This window comes from Phallusia mammillata, chromosome 6 (assembly GCF_965637545.1).
Source record: "Phallusia mammillata chromosome 6, kaPhaMamm4.hap1.1, whole genome shotgun sequence".
NCBI classification, from domain to species: Eukaryota; Metazoa; Chordata; class Ascidiacea; order Phlebobranchia; family Ascidiidae; genus Phallusia; species Phallusia mammillata.
Genome location: NC_137257.1, coordinates 19628507 through 19653417, shown reverse-complemented (window position 1 = coordinate 19653417; position 24911 = coordinate 19628507). Strand labels below are relative to the sequence as shown.

The window sequence follows — 24911 nt, the reverse complement described above, 5'->3', positions numbered from 1 at the left end:
TTCGAAACATAGACAGAACGATCCATCAAAACTACTCCGTTGCCCTTATCTGGTTTGCTGATGACAATATTCTTGTTCGCTTGCAGTGAGTGCAGGGCATCCCGTTCTTCATCAGACAAGGTAGCTACATGCCGTTTTCGCTCACAAAAGAAATAAGAAATGTATCGACTGTACAGACTCATAAGCTTTTGTTTCAGGAGAATTCGATTCGAATGATTGAGGTGTAGACGCAGTTGGTGGTAAATATACTCAAATTCTGCTCTGATATGTGGCACACTGATTTTAGTTGGAAAAAAGCTAAAATTAAGACCTTTATTCAGCAGACTGGACTCTGCGTCATTAAGTATGCGTTGCGAAAGGTTGCAAATCACAAACGGTTCTTGTTGGTAGACGTAAATGCCAAGGGATTTCAGCTTCCGGTCGTGCCTCGAGCGGACAATGTCAGTGACTACCTTTTTCCGTTTTCTCAAAAATCGCCTTACGCAGATTGTGCTGATAGAACCAATGGAGGCGAATAGCGCTTGTTGTCTTTCCAGCAAGGCGCGTTTGGTGTCGCGAATAAGGTGGTTGCGAAGATTGTACTCGCGCTGCAGCAGGGACTTTCGGAATGTAGCTACAGAGTTGGTTAGTTGAAGCTGGGCCCTGTGCAGCTTGAATTGCGTCTACACCTCAATCATTCGAATCGAATTCTCCTGAAACAAAAGCTTATGAGTCTGTACAGTCGATACATTTCTTATTTCTTTTGTGAGCGAAAACGGCATGTAGCTACCTTGTCTGATGAAGAACGGGATGCCCTGCACTCACTGCAAGCGGACAAGAATATTGTCATCAGCAAACCAGATAAGGGCAACGGAGTAGTTTTGATGGATCGTTCTGTCTATGTTTCGAAAATGATGGACATTCTCGCAAACAAACAGAAGTTCAAACCCTGCTCGTCAGATGACAACCTGGCCAATTTAAGCAAGTTCCAAAACCACATCCGTTACCTAAAGAAAGCAGAGGCATTAAGCGACGAAGACTATTTGCGTATCCATCCTACTAGCGCCACCACACCGACCCTGTATGGTCTTCCCAAGATCCACAAGCCGTCCACTCCCCTCAAACCGATTTTATCGTCATGTGGAAGCTTTAATCATGCCTGCGCAACATGGCTATCATCGTCCTTGTCCGAACTGCGGGAACACTACACCAATATCAAGGACACCTTCGCCTTTACCACCTTACTTAAAGGCAAGTCAATTCACGACAAAATATTGGCAACCTTTGATGTTCGGGACCTTTCCACCAACATACCTGTGGAATTTACCATTTCCCTCGTGCTCAATTCCATATTTCAGCAAAGTGACACTACATTTAACGGGTTAAACAAGAGACGTATGAAAAAACTGTTGCATTGGGCCGCTACAACTACCACCTTTCAATTTAACGGACAGTACTATAAGCAGATCGACGGCATTGCAATGGGATCACCTATTGCACCTCTGCTAGCTGACGTTTTTATGAACTACGTTGTCGACACCGCTTTAAAATCCACCACGACTAAAAACAAACCTGAGATTCTGTGTCGTTACGTGGATGACCTTTTCTTGGTTTTTCCTTCCAAAACTGCTCTTCATGGGTTTTATAAAAACATAAACTCGGTACATCCCAACATCACCTTCAGCAAAGAAGAAGAGCAAAGCGGCACCATTCACTTTCTCGACGTCATGGTGGAAAAAACAAGTGTAGGAATTAATACCTGTACCTACCGGAAGACAACCAACACTGGTCTTTACACCAAATGGGAAAGCTTCGTACCTGCTCGTTATAAGCGGAATTTAGTACTGTGTCTTCTCAACAGGGCGTACGGAATCGCTAATTCATACATAATAATGCATGAAGAATTTAAGAAGGTCAAGAAAATGCTTGGAGCGAATGGTTATCCCCACAACTTTGTGGACGGGTGTATCAAAGGGTTTCTGAACAAAAAACACCAATCGAAGGTATTAAACAACGACTCAAACGAGGAGAGATACGTGGTTGCAAGACTTCCATTTCTCGGCCCAGTATCTTACAACATTGCGCGTGAATTGGGGCATTTTGTTCATCGAACCGGGGCCAACATCCGCTTACGTCTTGTCCATGAAACGAACAAACTTTCACGGCATTTTCCTATAAAAGAGCGCCAGGAACACATCAAAAGAACTAACGTTGTTTACCGGTTGGTTTGCAACTGCGGCGCTTCATATATTGGGGAAACGCGGCGAAATCTCGCTGTAAGAATTAAAGAACATCGCATGGACCAAAAATCAGAAGTGTGCCGGCACATTTTATCGAATCCGACACATAAAGTTAATTTTGCCGAGCCGGTGATTTTGGACGCAAACCAAGACCGCGTGAGACTGTTGTTTCTCGAATCGCTTTTTATTCAAAGGCATGAACCCGAGCTCAACATCGACACAGTTTCCATGCCCTTGCGTCTGTTCAACACCTGACCCATATCTCCGGTTCTTATCTTTTCGTCTACGCTACCGTTCTAAACGTCGTTCCCTGTTATCGTCTGTGACGTCACTTTACACATCTGGCTTCCCCTTTTTTTTCCTTAGTGCTTTATATACCGCGTTCTACAGCTTGATTGAAAACATGTACTGATGATGACAACAGAGATTGTCGAAACGTCTACACGATGTATTCTATATACACCACTACCTTGGCAGTAATGTTTATGATTAAACTACTTTTCAAGTCCGTGCATAGTGTTCCTAATTAAAAATAAAATTTTATCAAAGCATTGCAATTTGTAGACTGGCAATACATTTTCTTTAATTAGTTCGCTTTCAAACTGTTTGAAGAAATTGTTTCCGTATATTGTTACGCTAGGCTTTATTACCCGGTTAACAAACTTAAAATCAGGTCCTTATACTATTAAAGCGATTTATTTTGTCATTGTACCTCGTGATTGAAAATGATGAAAATGCCTCTGTTCTTGAGGTTCATGTTGTACGAGTGGTCATTGATCTGACCAAGTGCGCCTCTATTGACCAACTGACCGCCAGGTGGAGGTTCGACACTGGTTGGTTGACCAGAAGTAACAGGTGCAGCATCTACACAATCTCCCTCCATTTCCACTTGACGTTAAATTAAATAACTTATAACTTTTCAGTGCTAATAATCTGAGTTAATACAAATCATTTAACTGATAAAGTACTATTACAAAAAACTGCACAAGAAGAAACCTTTAGTGTCCGTTTGATATGTGAAATTAAACGCAACAAAACGGTAACATGTATCAATTAAAAATCCAAATTTGTAATATCCTGGAAAGTTTAGTCGAAATGGTAAGAATACAAGATTGCCTCATTAAAAAAATACTTAGTTATACCTTCAATATTTTTTTGGTCAACGCCCCTTTCTTTCTGTATTATAAAACATAACATAAGGTATCTAAAGTGGGGTAAAATCAAATACCCTGTATTCAAAATTTAGATCAACAAATATTTAAACTTAAACTCTTATTTGACATTTTTATTTAACTGCATTAGGCAGCTCAAGCTTTTTTTACTCCAACTCCACTCGTAGACTGACGCTTGCTAATTATTTGTTGGCTTAATTCATTTTTTGTAGATAATTCGGTAAAAAAATAATTCCAAAATGTTTCGAAACAGTCTACTGTACTATCATACGCCCATTCGTCTAACCCATTTCTTTACAGTGCCAAGTAGGTAAGGAGGTGCGATTAGGTTTAATTTTGTACCTGCTGGTTCATAGCATCGTTGATAACACTCACTTGTATAATATTCAATCTGTAATGTAAATATTAACTTGGCCTTTACACTGATATAAAGCTTGCAAAACGCAGCTCAGCAATTTAAAAGAAACCTTTGTTCAGACAGACTATTATAAAAGAGGCATCAAATTGCGATTAAACTGACATTTATTCACATCAAGTGCAAAAGTGTATGCATCTATATATACTGCATACAGCTGCTATAAAATCAATCATAATTCGGAAAATTACTATTACAGTCCTATGAACTCATCATAATTACTCTAATTGCCAATAGTCAATTATCCGAAACCGCATTAAGAAGACGTACATAAATTAACTTAAGTTATTTGCATGTGGTACCTTCCAATCGGTACAATAAAACAAAACGCTACATACTGATATATAAGGGTAAAAAGCTCAATCATATGTGTTAAAAGGTGACTGTGAATCAATTTAACCTCGGCGCGAATGTGAATGACTTTTACTAAACCAGTTGAACTCTCAATGTTTGATAAAACCTTTTAAGGCGAAGCTGCGCTGTTTGTTAAACAAAGGCAAACTTGTACGCAAATGATCAGCGGCCCCACATGTGAACTATGGTAACTTCAAGTTTGTTGAGTTCCAAAGGTTTAGTTGATTTTGCCGTTGCCTGCTGGGCTGTTATGTAAGTAGATTTCGTTTACGACAAACTCAACCTCTTATGCATTAGGTATTACATAGACAACAGCCATGCATTTATACGATCAGTACTGACTACTGAAGTCTTCACGCAGACCAAAAAAATTCTCTCCTAAAAAACTGTTTAAACCCAGTTTTACATGCGAACGTGCGTCAAAAGTTTAAGGAAAAACATTTTCAACTCTTTTCGACTCACGCATCGTTTAGAACTCATTCTGTGGTTCCATACACATCCTTTAGAGTTCAGACGGATTTTTGAATTTGGCAACTTTTACAGTAGGTTTGCGGACAATAAATTAAATATGTTAAGTTATAAAAACTCAAAGTAAAGACTTTTTTTCAATAACAATGTGACTAAAGAAGCAAAATTGTAAAGTATATGCTTTCTTAACCTGTGAGTAGTATAACCCAACATCGTAGTTGACATTTAGAAGGATATTTACATTGTCATCTTTTAATTTTATGACATTATTCTTCTGTGGAACCCTTTAAAACTCTGCGACTGCTGTGTACCCATCTGCGCAGTGCACTCCTGTTGTCGAGCAATGCCTTAGTGCAGTGGTTCCCAACCTTTTTTTAACGCGACCCAAATACTTACCAAAATTTAGTTTTGTGGTTTCTCGCGACCCATGGACGTGCTATTTTAGTTGTATTTTTGTCTGTAAGATAGGAAAGCTTTTTGAAAATTACTACGCCAGTTTAGCAAATCAATAACCTTATAACGAACAAACGCTGTTGTTTTTTACGATCAAACATTTCCATTTATTCCGAACTTGGAGCTGAATCGAGGCATTATTTGCCAGACAGCGCTCTACTGTGAGCTAACACATCACTTTATGACGTCACAAACAGTTTTAACCATTATCACGACAAGTTGTGATGAAGTTATTATTGGGCAACAATTCAAAGCCCTAGGTAATATAAAAGTAACGCTACGAGGCGTCAAAAGTAGATGCTGTAATTGTCACTAAAACAAGCGACCCAACAGAATGTAGGTTGGGAACCACTGCCTTAGTGTATATTTAGCAGTCCGTTAGCGCCACGTACTGGAAGAGTTTTAGGGCTCTGGGACATGAATGCCTATATGCATTATTCATCAGCATCAATATATGCATTTCTTTTCACACTATTCCTCAATCGCGCAAACACGTTGGAATCCATTATTCTAATCATAGTCACCCCGCCACATTGGGTCTTTAAAGCACGGTGGCGGCCACCGTGGTTATTTTGGTTAGTTTGTAGTGGTATCGTACGAAATATCGTTAAATCTGAAGAAAATTGGGAACAATTTTGTTTTTTAACAAGAGTGCTGGCGGTGCAGCCACAAAATATGGCTTTCAACTGCATCCGTTTTAGTTATAGTGCCTTGTTTACGACGTCAAACACGCTATTGTCTACCAGTGAATGTTGTGCATTGTTGTGTACAGTGCAAATGTGTTGTAATTTGTTTGTTAAACTTGACGAAACATTTTTAAACGTTGCTAAGCCAACGAGAAACACTACAGCAGCGTGTTGCAATTGCAAACTAAACATTATTTCAAACATTACTTTTTTCTATTTTTGACGAACGTTGGAAAGTTTGTTTGGCTTTAAATTAGAGTTGTGGTTGGACGCATTAGTGACGTCATTTTTTATATCCGCCACCTTGCATTTTTGTTAAACTCGGCGCCTATGATTCTAATGTAGACACAAATCGCAAGGCAACCAAGTACGCCGAACAAAAATGGATTTGATTGTTTAAAGATGTACTCCACAGTGACAATATATTGCCTATGTAAAACAAAGAAAAAGTTATTTTTAAACTTATCGAATGTTTTTTTTTCTTCTATGTAGAGGCCCAACCCCGCCTCAACCAGTGACGACCGACCGATCGCCATTATTCTGTGTCGTCTCCTTCCTATAGGATACGTATGTATGTAAATGGGACTAATTTTAAAGCGTTAAAATGCGAAAATAGAAACAAACAACAAATACTGTTAAAAAACAGAAAAAAAAACTGAAAAAGGAAAAAAATCAAAATCCACGACAGCCCGTCGAAAGTCGAATCCGCTGAGCCTGTGTAGCTCAGTTGGTAGGCCGCCAGTCTTGCCATATGGGGATGATTGATGACCGGCTGATTCGCTACAACGATATCAATGGGCCTGGCGTACTATGATTTACGTATAAACCGTTTTGTGTTTGTTGTAAGAAAATTACTAAACGAAAGGGTTCAAAGTTGCAAGGTGATTCGAAATTGGGAACCCGAAAACTCTAAAATCACCCTCATAAAACAAAATGCAAGCTCTCAACCCGGTCAGACTACGACTACTACTTTACGACTTTTCTGGCCAGACTACGAGTAATTAAAATTGCTGCACAAATGAGACTAAGTATGGAGCCAAGCCCGAATCAAAGCCATTTCATTTGAATTTAAGCCTGATCTAGATCCTAACCCGAACCCGGCCAGAAAAGTCCAGATTGACATACAACTTCTTAATATACATTTATACTCAACCGGCAACTTTGGACATTTTTTGTAAACTTCCAAATGTGTGCGCTTCCACCGCATTCATTGTTTAGTTTAAACCAGTGGTTCTCAAACTTTTTTATTGTCGGGGCCAAATGGTAGTTTTTTAAGTGTGCCAGGAGCCGCAAAATAAACGAAACCTCAGAAAATCACTAAAGATTGTTACCTTGAATGCTAAAATAGCAATCTTTGGTGGGTTTTCTGAGGTCTGGTGCGAGCCGCAAAATAAGTAGTAGGGAGCGGCATGTGGGTTGCAATCATTATTGCTTGGTTTTAGTATGAGAAATTAGACAGAGGTATATGCATTTATGAATTGAGGTGGTTGTTCAACTGCTTGAAAAAATCTTGCTTAAACTTTACCAGAAAATTGTTAATAAGCGTTACGCACCACTGCGGGTAGTTTCCAAAATGTTTTTTCATTTTTGTTTTTTTAACGTACAAATCGACATTTAGAGGTCTGGGAGAAAACGGTTCAGCTTGTAAAGTCACATTTCTGGTTTCTATCAGTATTTGCCAACGAAATGACTTTAACCGATACTTGTTTACGTAGGTCGCACATATACAAATGCATACATCGCTAATCCAGTGTTACGAAACAAATAAAAAGACATTCCGAGCCTAATATTTTTCTATAAATTGGCACAGATGAACGTCAGAGCAAGAAGTTGCAGCTTGTAAAGTCACATTTCTGGTCTCAAACAGTATTTGCCAACGAAATAATTTTAACCGATACTTGTTTACGTAGGTCGCACATATACAAATGCATGCATCGCTAATCCAGTGTTACGAAACAAATAAAAAGACATTCCGAGCCTAATATTTTTCCATAAATTGGCACAGATGTACGTCAGAGCAAGAAGTTGCAGTTTGTAAAGTCACATTTCTGGTCTCAAACAGTATTTGCCAACGAAATGACTTTAACCGATACTTGTTTACATAGGTCGCCAATATACAAATGCATGCATCGCTAATCCAGTGTTACGAAACAAATAAAAAGACATTCCGAGCCCAATATTTTTCTATAAATTGGCACAGATGTACGTTAGAGCAAGAAGTTTTAGCTTGTAAAGTCGCATTCCTGGTCTCAAACAGTATTTGCCAACGATGCCACCTCGTGCGAAATCCGAATCAATGGCCATCACAACAAATGCTTCATTAACCGCTGTTTGATTGGACGGTTTCAAAATCGCGTGAAATACTCTTCAGGAGGAGGAAAATCTTCTCTAGAGAACTTTTTAAACCTAACTTTGTTCGGTCAAATGATTTTCCAACCACGCATAAGTGATGAGCCCAATGATTTTGACGTCACAGGACAATGATTGCTTGCCAACACCTTTGCTGCTTGAATGTGTTTGCTTACACCAGGGGTGGGCAAACTACGGCCCGCGGGCCGCATGCGGCCCGGCAAAGGAGTTCATGCGGCCCGCCAAATGTTAGTGAATTTTAAAGAGAATGTTAGTAACACTGAATAGTATTATGAGCACAGCCGACGAGTTTTAAAAAATACCGGGGTTGCGACTTGCCGATACCTATACCATGTGCAATATCTGTACCCGTACCATACTTTGGAACTAAACACAGACATTTTTTACGTGCTTTATAGCCGGTTGTGTCTGCCACGTTATTTTGCAAATCGTCACTTGACAAAATTTCTTCGTTCGATAAAGGTAAATAAAAGTAAAAGCGATTCACGTTTTCAAACAGCCCATTTTGCACTGTTGACGCCAAAACTTTTATCACATTGGATCAAGTTTAGGTCGTTGCAATACTTTGCAAACGGACATTAAACACGGCTTTAGAATCGTTAACACATTAATGTTGGCGCAATAATTTCTTGACAAAAAGACGTGGTGTAGCCTATGTTGCAACAAATGCTTGTTTATTTTGAAACATTTGCAATTGTGGCGTTTCAACCAATATTTGTCCAATAATTTCAGTGACAACTAACGTATTTGCACATAGCTGAAAATATACTCCGTTAATATTTTGGGCAAAATCAGGGGGGCACAACTTGCGGCCGTACGGCTACATGCGGCCGCGGAGACGAGTTTGTGAGGCGGTGACCATGTATGTCAAAAAATACACGTGCTGGCGGCGGTGACGTAACTAAATTATTTTGCCAAATATTTTGATTTTGAAACTGCTAAAAACAGATTTCGTAAGACTGGAAAAAAAGATTACCAGCCTAGTAACCAATTGCGCCAGGCTTTTTATCCGCTTATTGTGTGCAAACAATGCGAAAGAATCGTCACAACACACATTATGACGTCATAAACAGTTAGCTCCATTTAGCTAAACTTATGCGTCAAGTAAGAAATTTTTGATCTGAGCATTTTAGGCGGCTTTAAATGGTATATATAGGATACAAACCTAATTCTTTACACCAGTTATATAAAAAAAACAAGCAAGCAATTGGGGGCCGTTGGTAAAATACTATGCGGCCCCCTGAGATTAAGAACTTTTGAATGCGGCCCTTGCACTGAAAAGTTTGCCCACCCCTGGCTTACACTTTGGCAACAGGCGTAATACGGTAAAAGTCATTTCGTTATCAAATACGAAATGAGACCATCAATTGGGCTTTACGAGTTGAAACTACTTGCTCTAACATACATCTGTGCCAATTTGTAGAAAAATATTAGGCTCGGAATGTCTTTTTATTTTGTTCGGAACATTGGATTAGCGATGTATACATTTGTATATGGGCGACCTACGTAAACAAGTATCGGTTAAAGTCATTTCGTTGGCAAATACCGTTTGAGACCAGAAATGTGACTTTACAAGCTGCAACTTCTTGCTCTAACGTTCATCTGTGCCAATTTATAGAAAAATATTAGGCTCGGAATGTCTTTTTATTTGTTTCGTAACATTGGATTAGCGATGTATCCATTTGTATATGGGCGACCTACGTAAACAAGTATCGGTTAAAGTCATTTCGTTGGCAAATACTGTTTGAGACCAGAAATGTGACTTTACAAGCTGAAACTTGTTGCTCTAACGTACATCTGTGCCAATTTATAGAAAATATTAGGCTCGGAATGTCTTTTTATTTGATCGTAACACTGGATTAGCGATGTATACATTTGTATATGTGCGACCGACGTAAACAAGTATCGGTTAAGTCATTTCGTTGGCAAATACTGTTTGAGACCAGAAATGTGACTTTACAAGCTGAAACTTCTTGCTCTAACGTACATCTGTGCCAATTTATAGAAAAATGTTAGGCTCGGAAAGAAATGTGACTTTACAAGCTGAAACGTTTTCTCCCAGACCTCAAAATGTCGATTTGTACGTTAAAAAAACTAAAAATGAAAAAATATTTTGGAAACTACACGCAGTGGTGCGTAACGCTTATTAACAAGTTTCGCACTTACCAACTCGGCGAAATGATGATGGGAAATCAAACTGGTCTGATATTTGAACTGTTTGAACCAAAGTCTGTATAAAACACAAGTTGTCCAACCTATTGTTACGCAATAAAGCCTATGGAGCCATTTTGTGTCCAAAATGATACTGTGGGTAGAGGAAAATAACACATAAACTGTTTGATATTTACAAACTGAAGAGCTAAAACGCGAATTTGATTCGTCAAATTGAATGAAAATTTCGGGTTCTAACATTTCACCGTAATATTAAAAGCTAAATTGCGTTGTTTCATGTTAATTTTGCTGCTTACTTTTCTTGTAAACTTAAAATATTTGCATTCAGCGTGCATTATCACGCTCAAATGTTAGAACCCAAAAGTTTTGTTCGATTTTGTCTGTCAATTTCCAGTTAAAGCCCACCAGTTTGTAAAAATCAGACAATTTATGTGTTTTTCCCCATACCTGCTGTATTAATTTGGCCACAAAATGGCGTCCATGAGGCTCTATCGCGTAACAATGGGTTGGACTACTTGTGTTTTATACATACTTTGGTTTGAACAGTTCACGTCAAAGTGTTTGAACAAGTGAGATATAAAACTGCCGACTTGGCAACAGTTAAACTAAGTTTTTCACTGTGAAACTACAGTGAAAACAGCAATAGTGTGACTGTCACAGGTATGAAAGTGTGGGGTTGAAAAAGGAAAACAAGTTAAAGCCATAGTGCATGCAAAACAGGAACATAACTGTTTATCTTTCAGCATATAGCCTAGCAGCTACTGAACTAGATGTTGTCAAAAAGAAAACTGTTTCAAATAGTTGCAAGTTTGCCTATATTTTTAGTACTGGTGTACTGGAAGATATATGGTCTACCACATTGGAGAGTACTAGCTACTGGATATGAAAAATCCATTTCAAGACCAGCATATAAGTTTGTTGCTGTCCCACCCGAGACATTGCAACCAAAGTCTTGTGAAAATTTGCTGCACAACCTAACTATGGGAGCTTGGCAGGTTTTGCCAGGCTCGAATTTATCAGCTTTGGATGAAACTTATCAAACTTATTGGCAGCAAAGAAACATTGTTACGAAGTTATGGAGAGGCGACGGAAAATGCGGTTACAAAAAGTAAGAAGAATGGTGACTGTATTTATGTTAAAAAGGCTCTTGCTGCCAGGTATAATGTATTACCAAATATGTGGCTCTTGTAGCAGTTTATATTATTTTATATTATAAGCTGAAGTTTTGACGTCCCAAACGAGACACCTTCATGAGGACATGACATAAATTCAGCTTGTTATAATAAAAGCTGGTAAAAGAGCCATCTATTTGTTAATGTATTTTATGGTTTTTAGGTGTTGGTGAGGTTTTTTAGCCAACAGATCACATGTATTTTGGAATAGTATTGCTGGTTAAACTAAAAGTACATGACAAGCTGTACGGTTGCCTGGTCAATGTACAACAAGGCAGTTATCTCTTTAAATCTGCTCTCACTACCCGGATAAGCCAAATACATTCCACGCGCTAGCGTATTGATTGTAATTGATAACAAATTTATTTTCTGTCTATGTATCAGCCCACCGCCGAAAAATACGGACAGCAAATGGCCAACTACTGGATCGTGGTGTAACAAGAATAGTGCAATGCCTTGTTGCAACAACATGCACGACGGAATGTGCAGCGAACCATCTAAATCGACTTGCGACTGTGACAGGTAGGAAACAGCTGCTTTTAAATGGGCTGTGGGAAAATACATGAAAGTATTACTGTAATATAATAAGCAAGTTTATCTGGAAATAATACCATGGATCTAAATTAGTCCGCGCAAGGTCCACGACCTTACGTTGTGACAATAAATCACAATGTTTTAACCCTATGCTGTTTAATTATATCTAGTCGAGTTTTTTCGAGTATGCCACATAGTATGACGTCAAAAATGACGCCATAAAATCGCAAACGTCTTTCTTGCCACTACATGGGGTCAGACAAAAGATTGAAGCTAGATGTTTATGAGCTTCACACAACCAGAAGTCCCTTTTGCTGTTGTTCTCAATGAACGCATGCTTGTACGTAACAAAACATTGCACACTACTAAAAGAGGCCCTGTACCCATGAGGGGGCAGAACAGTACAGAATATAGGTCCAGCCAAGACTTCATCTAACGTCGCGTGTTTTCTGTATTATAGCACACATAGCAACCGGTGTAGACCCAATTGTGATGTTTTCCACTAATAACTTCACCAAAATGCTTTCTTTTTACCCAACAGAGCGCACAAGCGTCGGGCCTAAAGCCTTTATTGTAATCGTTTTAACGTTTCATCTACTTACGCAGTGAGTTGTATAATAACGCGTTAATAATTTTTAAGTTTAGTGTACTTGAAACGATCACTCGGACTGTTAAAACTTCAGACAAGCTAGTCCCAGACGTTAATTTTCGTAGGCGTTCTCTGAAACCACTGTATACCAACATTACACTTGTGACTTAACTTTGTGTTAGTTTTGTTGGAAGGATTTTTTTTCGGTTGAAACTAGACAGTCGATGTCCTTGCGTGGATATGTAATACCCGCCTCACTGTTAGTGGTAACCAATGCCTGCATCCATTTTCGCAACAAAGAGTTGTGCTTTTCATCATGTTGCAAATGTAAATTGCAGTGTTGCTACAATCAATTTCGAACTGTAATGAATGCAAACAATTGATTGCTTGTGAGACAACAGCCGTGACAAAAATCAATTAGGTTTGTAACGCACTGGTTTGAATTTCAGAATCAACACCAATTAAACCTTTACAAACCTTTTCCAATTGCTTAGTATGCAGCATACCCTAGATTTTTTTGCCGGGAATGCCAGACATTAGGGCATTGGTCGGCAACCGACGGAGTTCCTTACCGGGTAGTATGATTCTTAGGTTAAATGCTTAAAATCATTTACCTCGTACATCCCCGGGATGGTAAACTAATTTAGGCGATTTCATTGCTGATATTTCTAGTTTTTTGAAGGCCGGTCTGTGATAAAATTTAACTTTCAAAAGCGGTCCGCGGTGCAAAAGTTGTTACCGACCCCTGCATTAAGGAATACTGCTTTCTATTGAAACATGCTAACAAAGCATTTCAATATGAGTTTTATAAATATTAATATTGTCTAGCTGCGTTGACACAAGGAAATACGTCTACACCGAGTTGTCGAAATGGAGAACAGCTGATCAACGTTGTTTCTGGACCCATTACAGTGCGTCCCAGGCTTGTGACGTCATACATAAGTCACGCTACAACAATTTGCATTTCGTCGGCGATTCACTCATGCGGAACATGTTTGCCGCCTTTGTGATGTTACTCTCGGACGACACCGTGCGGGGATCGTGGAGCGCTCAGATGACAGAAAAGCAGAAAGAGATTTGCGTCGCAGAAAAGTTCTTTTTTTGGGACGAATGCCGAGCGATAATAGGCAGATTGGACGAAGTGCTTTATAAAGAAAAATTATGCGGTGGTGTGGAACCCAGATTCACTGCCGTTATGGACGGTTTCTACAATTTAAAACAGAATGGAAGTTTTCCAAACTTCGTGAAGAAACTAAGTGGAAAAGAAGGTCAGATATACTCTTTTTGAATTATCTCATATCAAATGCTATTGATAGAAATAAAGCAATTAAACTATTTTTGGCATTTTAACCACGATATGATTAACACAGATCAACTAATCCACTCAAGCAAGGCAAATTGCACATAGGAAACTTCTAAATTTGCACTACAATCTGTCGTTTACAAGCTTTACTCTCCAAATTTGTTTACTAAAGTTTAGTACGAGGTTATCTCTAAATAACTAGTGCAGTAGACCTTTTTTATGCTCTTAATCTTTAAACATTTTGTATAAAAAATATTCGTGATACTTAATATAGGTAACATGATACTTAATATACTTACAACTAATGACTGTGCTGAACCCATTCACTAACTGCAAAATCCTTCAATTTCAATATTTACAAAACTATTAACTCATTTACAAGTAGGCCATTTGCCTGTATATTAAAATACACTCCTTACATTGGTGCATGTACCAATTGTTAAAAACTCCGATCCTTGTTTATTTGTGATTTTGCAGGCACCTTGCTTATGCTTGGTATCGGAATGCACATGCAACTAAAAGCCGAAATTGTAATCGATCAGTACTTGGACCCGGGCGTAAAAATGCGAGACGATTTCTACAAAAACACCAACGTATCTCAAGATTCAAAATGGCCGCAAATTTTCTTTATGTTGCCCCTACTAACTGGACTGCTAAAACCTTCACGATATATCGACTTACAAAGCGATGCTGTTACTGAAACATTTGCCCAGAAACTGCAAGCCTACTGTGAAAAACATGACATTCCTATTTTTGACTTTCGACAAATGACCAGATTCGTCCACAGCTTTGATGGCTCTCATTATGGCCTGGGAGTCAATTTAATGAAAAACCAAGCCCTACTTAACTATTTCGCACAACATACTGTATGAATAACTTTATTTGACAAATAGGTAACTCGACGCATTCGAAGACGCATTGACTGGTTTTGTTCTATCCTGGGGAAACAAAAAGAATAATGAAAAAAAGTCAGCACACTATATTTAACGCAATTACCGTCTGTCATGATGATGTGGTTCATCGCATAGATAAATCACGGTTTTAAAACGTTTACTACATTTTTTAAACTCTTGACAAAACGAATTTACATTTGGAAACATTTTGAAGCAGAATTTGTCAACTGTCGCTGTTTTTAAATGGGTATGAGATACGATTAAAACAAACGTTTTGTTAGTTTGTATTTTTAACTGAGGTGAACATAATTTACAAGTCACCTAGAGGTTTCATAAACAGAATGAAAAAATGGCTTATTTTTGTCAGACTTTAACTTGTGACATTGGCCTGGCCGGAGGCAATGCCTAGTTGAATTTTTTATTATTTTACATTTGTGATATTATTAAGCGGTGATGTAAAGCAATTGGTGTAATGCCAAGAATGTTTGTATTAGTGATGTTTTTACTACCAGGCATATGAATTTAAGTGGTTGTTTAAGTGCTTGAAAAAAATTAACGCCCAAAATGAGTTTTTTGCTTCAATGGATTGAACCAGTAACTCGAGTTCGAGACTTAAAAACTAGAAATCACAGTACACCAGGCCCATCGCTGGTCTGCATAGACGCTTCAGGGCTGATCCCAGTATTGAATTCATGTTCATCTTAAAAACTAGAAAACCGTTATTTATCTGATATCATTTATCACTTAACCTTGCTTTAGTTTTCAAATATAAGTGGACTGATCCTCTTAAAATTTAGAGACAAAAAATGAGCCCGTAACGCAGTAAGTCAAACAAAATGAACTGCTATTATATTTGACTGTTGAACAAGTTACAACAAAGTGTCATAGGTGTCACGTATATTACTGTCGACATTGCAACAGTTATAGTAAGTTTTACCCCATGAAAACTACAATAAAAACAGCAATAGTGTGACTGCAGGAATGAAAGTGTGGGGATGAAAAAGGAAAACACCTGGCATCTGGTTTTAGGAGGACAATTACATTCATCTTTAAATTTTATGACGTCATCCTTCTCTGACGTCATACTTGGTATTCAATGGAAAATCATCAGGTTGCACTTAGAGTCAACAAAGTATATTCAGCAGCCCTTTCTCGCTATCTACTGAAAAAAGTTTATCACCAGTAAAAAAAAGTTCTGCCATATGAATGCCTATGTAGGTCTGTAACGTGAACCGGTGTTTACTTAGTTTAATGATTCACTGTGTTCACTTAGTTTGGTACGTTTATTTAATAATCACTGGGCAACAAAATAATATTTTTTTACTGGTGTTAGTAATGTTTTAACTGATTTTGACTAATTCTATCACGTCTAGTTTTCCTGTTATGGTACATCCACGTTTGAAAAACAATCTATATGTATACACTATAGTGAAACCGGTTTTGAGTATTTTATTTGGAATTAACGTTATTGCAAGAACAAAATTTCGAATTTAATTTTAAATGTAACAGGTGGACACTCCTAACAAACAAAATTCAACACAAAAAAAATGTTTTAAATTTGTAAGTTTTCAGGTATATCAGGTATAGGCCTACACATGTACTTTGGTAACTTTCGGAACTGAGTGGCAGCAATATCGTCCCGTTTAATTGACCAACAGCAGTTAGCCAGGACCACATTATTCCCTCTTCCCTGACACGTTTTGTTTTACTGATATCCTGTTGGAACTTTTCAGCTTAATTCTCATCATTTATATCCCCAATGTTTTAAGGGAAGTGTAGCTTTATACTCATTCTCGTACCGAATTTTTCAGACTGCTTAATAACTTAGTTATGTACTCTTTCTAATAATTTCAGTCCCTTTCTACTGTTTTTGTCCATTACTGCAATATTCCAGTCAACATAAGGTAAGTGGAGCCCATGGCTTGTCCTAAACCCCTAAAGCCACATCGAAGTGTGCAAGATATGCACATTTGATACAGATCTTTTTTTCCTTTTTAGTTGTGTTGTATGGGTATTCACCAGTAATGTAGCATAAAACATCTTGGTAATTTATGCAACTCCTTATAGATGACCTAGCCACTATTAATTTTAGTTTTACCACCTTGCTTTACTAGTCTGAAAATCACTCCATAAAACACGTATAGTTTAAAGTTGCCGCTAGCCTGCACCAACCATTTTTAGACAGAGCATAGGCATAGAACGCAAATAGCGCAACTGTGCTGCTACGATTTTGCCCGGCGAAATAAACTCAACTCAAACTGACTGCTCTGTAGGAAATTGATGTGTATAATGTAGCAAAACTTTAACAAACACAAAAAAGCATGATTTTAAAGTCATTGAATCAATATGGTCATAAATTTTAATTTTGTAAATAACTTAGAAAGTTGATCTGATTGAAGAAATTAAACTGTAATGACTTTTGAAATCAGCACCCCAAAATTAGTCAACATCAGTTTTAACATTAAAGACACCAAAAATTGTGTTGGCCAGTGATTAACTATTGCACTTGCTTTTCACATTAATTTTATTTATCTATCAATATATGTGCGTTTCACTGTGTTCATTTAGTTTGATATACGCCTATTTAATTATGTCACTTGCTTTTAACAAATAACTTATTTTACCAATAACAAATTAGTTGGTTTGTCTCTTAATATTTGTTTGTTTTGTTTATTCATATTTATTTTCACGTTATTCCTTTCACTTCTTGTTTTTCCGCTTTTGTTTTCTTGTAACGTTTTCTGTCGCGTGTTCCCCTGTTTTCACGCAAACGTCACACAATGTGGCTCAATAAAAAACGCGGACACCATAAAGCAGGGGTGGGCAACATACGGCCCGCGGGCCGGATCCGGCCCGCGTCGGGATTTTGAGCGGCCCGCGGACAGTTTCCGGTCTTACATGATAATGTGACCCGCGGCCACAGTCTGCCGCAATCCCCCATTACTTGCTTACTACGTCAAATTACAGGACAGTAACTCATCCAATAGCAAAAAAAATTCCCGCCCTTGTTACCATTGCACCATACGTCCATTGTTACGACATAACTACCAACCTTGTGTGTGTCCTACTTTAACGGTTTCCTTTGTTTCCACACGTATAGCCTAGTTCTGGGGTGGGGAACCTGCGGCCTAAAGGCCACATGCGGCCTTTTAGGGCACTAAGTGCGGCCTTCGATGGCAAAATACATTTTTAAGATGTTGATATAACCGACTGCACCAGGCGCTGAAAAAAAATAGACAGAAACGTATTTTTGATTTTATTGCAGATTATTTTTTGATTAGTTCCAGGGCAGCGGTTTTCAAACAAGACCCATGGTCCCATAGTGGTACATAAAGCGATTTCCATAGGACTACCAAAAACTCCAGGTTCAGCAATTTATAGGTTAAATAAATCCTGAATGTTGTAGTGAAGATGAAAATGTAGTGAGGAATTTTAATTAGCTTGGACCGTAAGTCCTACAAACTACGAGGAAATAGCAAAACGACCATTCTGTAAGTCAAAAAGTTTGAACATCACTGTCCTTGGCCTGGGAAATAGTCTATGCGGCCTACACGAGTGTCGATAAATCGTTTGTAGCCTTTATAAACAAAAAGGTTCCCCAACTCTGGTTAGGTGGTCAAAAATCCGTTTTAAATCACTGGATAAATACGCGATTAATGTATCGATTCAGGAATCCGGCCCGCCAAGTACTTCATTTTCCCATATCAGGCCCGCCGAATGGAGAAGTTGCCCGCCCCTGCCATAAAGGAACGACAATTCGTTTTAATGGTATGGTCAATTCCGGTTTTTCTGCACAAGAAAAACGAAAGCATATAAAGCATGAATCACAATATAACACGCAATAAAGTAAACATACCGACTGTTTGGCCACAGGGGTTTTGGTATTAAATGATGCTTTAAAGGCTGAACAAATCCTGCACAAACAACCAAACATTTACAGGTTTAGAACAAAACTTCACATTACAGTACAAAGCCAAACTTACCAGCAAAATGATTCACAAATGCAGCTTTATCAAACTCAGCAATTTATTTATACTTTCTAGCTGCTAAATAAAGGTATCAGAGTTTAGATTGATGGCTTCAATTCAAATTATGGCTGTCAGCAGTTCACAAACGTACACCACGAGGCAAGTTACAAATGATTGCAACATACACAGTACACAGGCAACTGACGTCACGCATTGGAACATTAATTGTCACGCAATGGGACACTAACTGTTGCGTCACAGGACAATTGTTATACGTTTTGCTGGGCAAAGTTATGTTCACAACAGTTGGCGAAAACAACGTAACATTTCTTGTGTTTCATTTTTAACCTTTTTCACTTTAACATCTTTTTTTGTACTTAACACCGGTAAAATGCGAACGCATCCCCGCTTCAGTGATTTTCCATGGCGCGTTGTGATTGGTCACATTCCTAGAGGCATGTGACGTCGTTTCTCCTCGTGTTTGGTGAGGCAGTTCTCTCATGGCACCGGGAAAGTGTGCGCGATTGTTTTGGTGCTGTTGTGCTGCTGTTGTGTTTTGCTATAACGCAACGTGATTATTGCTGTAACGTAACGTGATCAAACAGTACCTTTCAAAGGTTTTATTAATTATAATATATATTATTTTTGGCCAGTGGCGAAGTCACCGTTGTAACAATTGGTTTTAGCGATAAGCCGTTAGTGCAGGGTCTTGGACCGTTTTACGAATTAGGGAGGTAGCCTCGAGTATTAGAATACAATCGGGATAGTTGGGAAGGTTTAGCGTTAAAGATCTCGCACCCAAACAACTTTCTCTAAATTTCGAGGTTATCAAAATATTTCCCGTAACAGGTCTTCTATATTCCCAAAATCGTTTTCAGGCCCTTGCCAATGTAAACAGTTCAACCAAAAAATAATTAAACAGCCCCAAACACTTTAAACTATTCGTTAAAGATTTTATTTTCTATTTTTTATTGATTGTTCAACAGAAATATTCGACACTAGTTCGAAAAGTCTTTTCCATACATTTCTGATTGCGTTTTATTCATACTGTATCCAAAAAGCGCAAACAAAAATCTAAACTTGCTTTTGGTGCAAATCATAGTGCAACCACATATGCCAATGCAAATTGGATTTGACTGTTAAAAGATAAACCCAAAAGTTAACATATTTTCCCTATGTTAAGACCAACAGAAACTATTTTTTCAAATTTAACCAATGTTCTTTTTTTCTCCTATGTAGAGGCCCCACCCCGCCTCAACAAGTGACGACCGACCGATCGCAATTAATGTGTGTCTTCTCCTTCCTATAGGTTATATACGTACATACATAGGACTAATTTAGTACCGTTAAAATGCGAAAATGTAAAAAAACAAACAACAATTGCTGCCAGCAATACAGGAACAAAACAAGAAAAAGGAATATATTCGAAACCCACGACAGCCCGTCGAAAGTCGAATCCGCTCAGCTCAGTTGGTAGAGCGCGAGTAACGGGAAGACTCCTGTCGTGGTTTAGATTTTTGTAGCTATAGCCTACACTTGCCAAATGGAAATTACTATGACTATGATTTGTATATGAACCGTTGTGCCTTTTGTGTGTTTAGTTGGAAACATCAATTTGCTTGACTAAAAGGCTCAAAGTTGTAAGCTGATTCGTAATTGGGAAATCCGAAAACCCTAAAATAATCCCCCAAAAACAAAATGCACGCCAGAAACCTGACCAGGCCACGACATTTTTATAAACAGTAGCCCTTGTTAGGTCTGAAAGTAATTTAAATTCCCGCGCAGACCGAGTGAGGAGCCAGGCCCGAAACTGATCCATTTCCTTCAAACTTAAGTCGAACCAGATCCTAACGGTTAGGACCTAACCTGAACCTCACCAGAAAAGTCCAGATCGACATGCACTCTTTTAACCACATTTCTACTTAACCGGCAACTTTGTCCATTTTTTTCTTCCAAATGTTCCACCGCAAATCCCTGTTTAGTTCAAACAATTGACATTGACATTGACATTGACATTGACATGCTTGAGTTATTTCCCTGTTAAATATTAACGAAAGGTCATTCTGCTTGGATAAAGTGGCCATGATACAGTACCCAGTACTTCAACAGTGCTTCGGGGATGGAGTTATAAAGTTATTCAGAATGCTTTACACTTATATCTACAGTATGTATGTATGAAATTAGACAGAGGTATATGCATTTATGAATTGAGGTGGCTGCTTGCAAAAGCGCACAATCTTGCTTAAACTTTAACACTCAAAATCAGTTTTTGCTTCACTGGATTCTTGAACCAGTAACTTAACCGAGTTAAAGACTGGGAAAATAGAAAACCGTTATTCATCTGATATCATTTATCACTTAACCTTGCTTTGGTTTTCAAATATAAGTAACCGGATCCTCTAAAATCTAAAGACAAAAAATGAGCCCGTAACGCAATATGTCAAACAAAATCAACTGCTCTTTTATTTGTCTGTTTGAACAAGTGACGGTAAAGTGTTAGTTGCCACGTATACCTGCCGACTTTGTTACAGTTAAAAAAGTTTTGCCCTTCAAAGAACTGCAGTGAAAACAGCAATAGTGTGATGAAAAAGGAAAACAAGTTAGAGCTAGAGTGGGTGTAAAACAGAAACTTAAATGTTTATCTTTCAGAAGATAGCTCAGCAGCTACTGAACAAGATGTTGTCAAAAAGAAAACTGTTTCAAATAGTTGCAAGTTTGCTTATGTTTTTAGTATTGGTGTTCTTGAAGATATATGGTCTACCACACTGGAGAATACTAGCTGCTGGACATGAAATATCAATTTCTAGGCCAATGTTTAAGTTTGCTGCTGTCCCACCTGCCAAACTGCAGCCAAAGTCTTGTGAAAATTTGCTGCACAACCTAACTATGGGAGCTTGGCAGGTTTTGCCAGGCTCCAATATATCGGCTTTTGATGAAACTTATCAAACTTATTGGCAGCAAAGAAACATTGCTACGAAGTTATGGAGAGGCGACGGAAAATGCGGTTACAAAAAGTAAGAAGAATGGTAACTGTATTTATGATAAAAAGGCTGTTGCTGCCAGGCATGTTGTATTAACAAATATCTGGCTCTTCTAGCAGTTCATATTATAACAAGCCGAATGTTTGACGTCGCAAACGAGACACTTTCATGGCATAAATTCAGCTTGTTGTAATAAAAACTTGTATAAGAGCCATCTATTTATTAATATATTTAAAAAAATTAGGTGTTGGTAAGGTTTTTTAACCAGCAGATCACATATATTTAGGAATAGTTTTGCTGGTTTATTTAAAAGTACATGACAAGCTGTACAGTTGCCTGGTCAATGTACAACGGAAGTTATCTCTTCAAATCAGCTTTCACTTTAACCCGGATAAGCCAAATACATTCCACGCTCTAGTTTATTAATTGTTAGTAATGAAAATTTTATTTTCTGTCTATGTATCAGCCCACCGCCGAAAAATACGGACAGCAAATGGCCAACTACTGGATCGTGGTGCAACAAGAATAGTACAATGCCTTGTTGCAACAACCACCCGATTCGTCAACAAGTGCTCGATTAGAAGCGCTTGTGTTATGAAAAAATCCCCGTTTCTTATCGGGCGGTGTTATAATTTTAGAACATGTGTTATAACACAGCCCGATTTTATCGGCAATGGTAGTGAACCATTAAATTTATTTTTTATTGAAAAATATTGTATTTTCTGTGGAAATAATCGAAGGTGAAATGGGTTTTACATGAAATTGGCAGTTAAATGTGAACTGTTATGACAAAAGCAAACGCATTTTAAGCAGTGAAATAGCAGCAGTACCAGATTCTCCTCGATTGTAAACTGTAAAATACAAAATGGGCCAAGGTTGTTGTATCTAATAGGCATCCATGTTCTGATAACAAATGGAGTAATAAAAAGTGACAGTTCAGGGTGGGGGAAGCATTTCTAGTGCTTCATCAAGCAAACTAAGGCCCAGCACACTATCAAATGAAGGACTTGGGACATTGGATTTGAAAAGCAATGATACATGGTAAGTGGTTGTCAATTGTCATTATATGCTTGTCATTCTCAACTGTTTCTATTATTTTAGCAGATGGTAATTTGTTATTTTTTAGGCATGTTTAAAAATATGGTAGCTCATCTCTAGTGTGATCCTGGTTTTGTAAAACATTGACTTTCATTTCTCCTGGCCTAACTCAAGCATTTTTGTGTAAACTCCTACTTGTCAAATTAAATGTTGCATACACTTTTTCTTTTATTTTTTGTTGCAGTTCAACATCTGGAAAACTGAATAGAAGCAGAAAAAGGCAGCAGAATCATTCCAAAGGTAATTCAAGATTGCCTTGGACCACATGGAAGAAAGGAATTGATTGTGGAAGAATGATGTGGGTGAAATGAGCTCACTGAAGTGTCAGCTAAATCATTGATGCATACTAAATGATTCTTGCCTCACTTGCAGGGGAACATTTTATTTTAAGATATTCACCACACACTTCAGTTTTACATGAATCAAATCGAAATATGTGTGTTTTTTGCCGCTGTACCACCCGAAGGCAGGTTTATTTAACAATTCTTGTGCCCAATTTAAAGCAAACTTGTTATGTTAGATGTGTTCAATGATTTGTTGGTGTTATTTTAATCTCGTACCCAAATTAAGGCAAAATTGTTGTGTTGGTTAGATGTGTTTAAACATTTGTTGGTATTAACGCTGTCTTACCTACATGACATAATCATGGCGTCGTTAAAAACGCATCTTTTGGGTAAATATTTATACATTTTCACTTTGATGTAGACTCTTTCAGTAAAAGTGATTCATCAGACAGGAATGAAAAACCTTTATTTTCAACCAGTAATCTCTATGATAGCTTGTTTGATACAACCTCATCTTTCACATGGTAGCTGGTTTAATTTTATTTCAGTAACTCGCAACACATTGCATTTTCAACTGAACAATGTTGTTTCACCTTTTTTGTTTCTCAGTCTGTTTACTTGATGACCCCTTTTTAGTGTACTCATTGTAAATGCAGGTTTTTGCTTGATAAATCAATCTTGTAATTATTTATCCTCTTCACATTTATTTCTTCTTTCATATAACTGTGGCACCCAATATGAGTATGTTATTGTGTGGAAATTGGGTTTATGAGGTGCTTTATTTTTTCATTAATAAAATGTTGCCCTTAACTGTGCATTTGTTATTTCATCATTTTAAGTACTAGTCTTAACTGGTTTAAAATCACAAAGGGCTTGATGTAAACAACAACGGTTTTCACAGGTCAACTCTAAACTACATCTAGTAAACGCATAAAAAATATCTTTAGAATCTAACCACGACATCATAAATGAGAGGCGTACATCATAAGCGAATGAAGGGCATGACCGCTTTAAAATGATTTTTCGCGCTGACGACCCTTGTAGCATATACAGGCTCCAGATCACAAACGGATTAAGATAAATGAAAACGGTTTTCACAGGTCAACTCTAAAATACATCTAGTAAACACATACCAAATATTAACAGAATTTTTAGCTCTTCCGGCAGTTTTTTATTGTAATATGCCAACGTTTCGATGTCCCATACGAAACACCTTCATCAGGGTAATGACATACAATGCAAACACAAGTTATTATAAAGCGAAAAGGGCGGCGAAACACACATAAAAAAGGCGATAGAAATAACGCAGTGCGCACCAATGGTCGTGTGATAACTCCTGGCTCAATGGTGCAAAAGTGACCGATAAGTTATCGGCATTAGAACGTCCGTTTTAACGTTCATCGTGTTGGTGTGAGAATGTATGTTCCACGACTCCAGGAAACCTCGCTTGTGAAAATCGGTTTCTCTAGCTAACACCTGGGCAGCAGGTGAAGGGTACACCAGGCCCTGCGGTTAAATGGCTACCCGAACTGGATCCTCCGCGACCGAAAAACCACGGGTGCTCGGAAAAAGGTTCAGTCCAAAGAGCGTACATTTGTTACCTTGCCATACATTCCTAGGTTAACAGACGTAATACGTCGCATGTTAATCGACTTTGGGGTCTCAGTAGGGATTAAACCAGTCAACACCCTACGTCAGATGCTGTCGCACCCCAAAGATCCCATTGATACAAACGCAGCAAGGGGTGTGGTGTACGCGATCCCATGTCAACAGTGCAAGG

General features: G+C 38.1%; 3 protein-coding genes across 3 annotated transcripts in view; 2 read left to right on the top strand and 1 right to left on the bottom strand.

Annotated features, from left to right (window-relative positions):
* LOC145232249 (caspase-7-like) overlaps positions 1–3117 on the bottom strand; it is an 8972-nt gene extending 5855 nt beyond the window's left edge. The window contains exon 1 of the mRNA XM_080096808.1: positions 2932–3117. Coding sequence (XP_079952934.1) covers positions 2932–3102 — 171 coding nt within the window. The 5' untranslated portion in view covers positions 3103–3117. The remainder of the gene's footprint in view (positions 1–2931) is intronic.
* A 7971-nt stretch (positions 3118–11088) lies between these two features.
* LOC145233354 (uncharacterized) lies at positions 11089–15355 on the top strand. The gene is made up of 4 exons (XM_080098066.1): positions 11089–11417; positions 11866–12003; positions 13433–13872; positions 14385–15355. The coding sequence occupies exons 1-4, from the start codon at positions 11290–11292 to the stop codon at positions 14777–14779; spliced, it is 1101 nt and encodes a 366-aa protein (XP_079954192.1). The 5' UTR covers positions 11089–11289; the 3' UTR covers positions 14780–15355.
* A 5428-nt stretch (positions 15356–20783) lies between these two features.
* The window catches only part of LOC145233034 (uncharacterized), a gene marked incomplete in the record, with an annotated part of 11141 nt that continues 7013 nt past the window's right edge, over positions 20784–24911 (top strand). The window contains 2 exon segments of the mRNA XM_080097696.1: positions 20784–21782; positions 22216–22289. Coding sequence (XP_079953822.1) covers positions 21403–21782; positions 22216–22289 — 454 coding nt within the window.

What these genes read in the sequence shown, in the direction of transcription:
- LOC145233354 (XM_080098066.1), top strand. Translation starts at nt 11,290, where the DNA reads ATGGGAGCTTGGCAGGTTTTGCCAGGCTCGAATTTATCAGCTTTGGAT. An exon ending in GGAAAATGCGGTTACAAAAA is followed by an intron (nt 11,418 to 11,865) that starts GTAAGAAGAATG and finishes TCTATGTATCAG; the next exon opens with CCCACCGCCGAAAAATACGG. An exon ending in TCGACTTGCGACTGTGACAG is followed by an intron (nt 12,004 to 13,432) that starts GTAGGAAACAGC and finishes AATATTGTCTAG; the next exon opens with CTGCGTTGACACAAGGAAAT.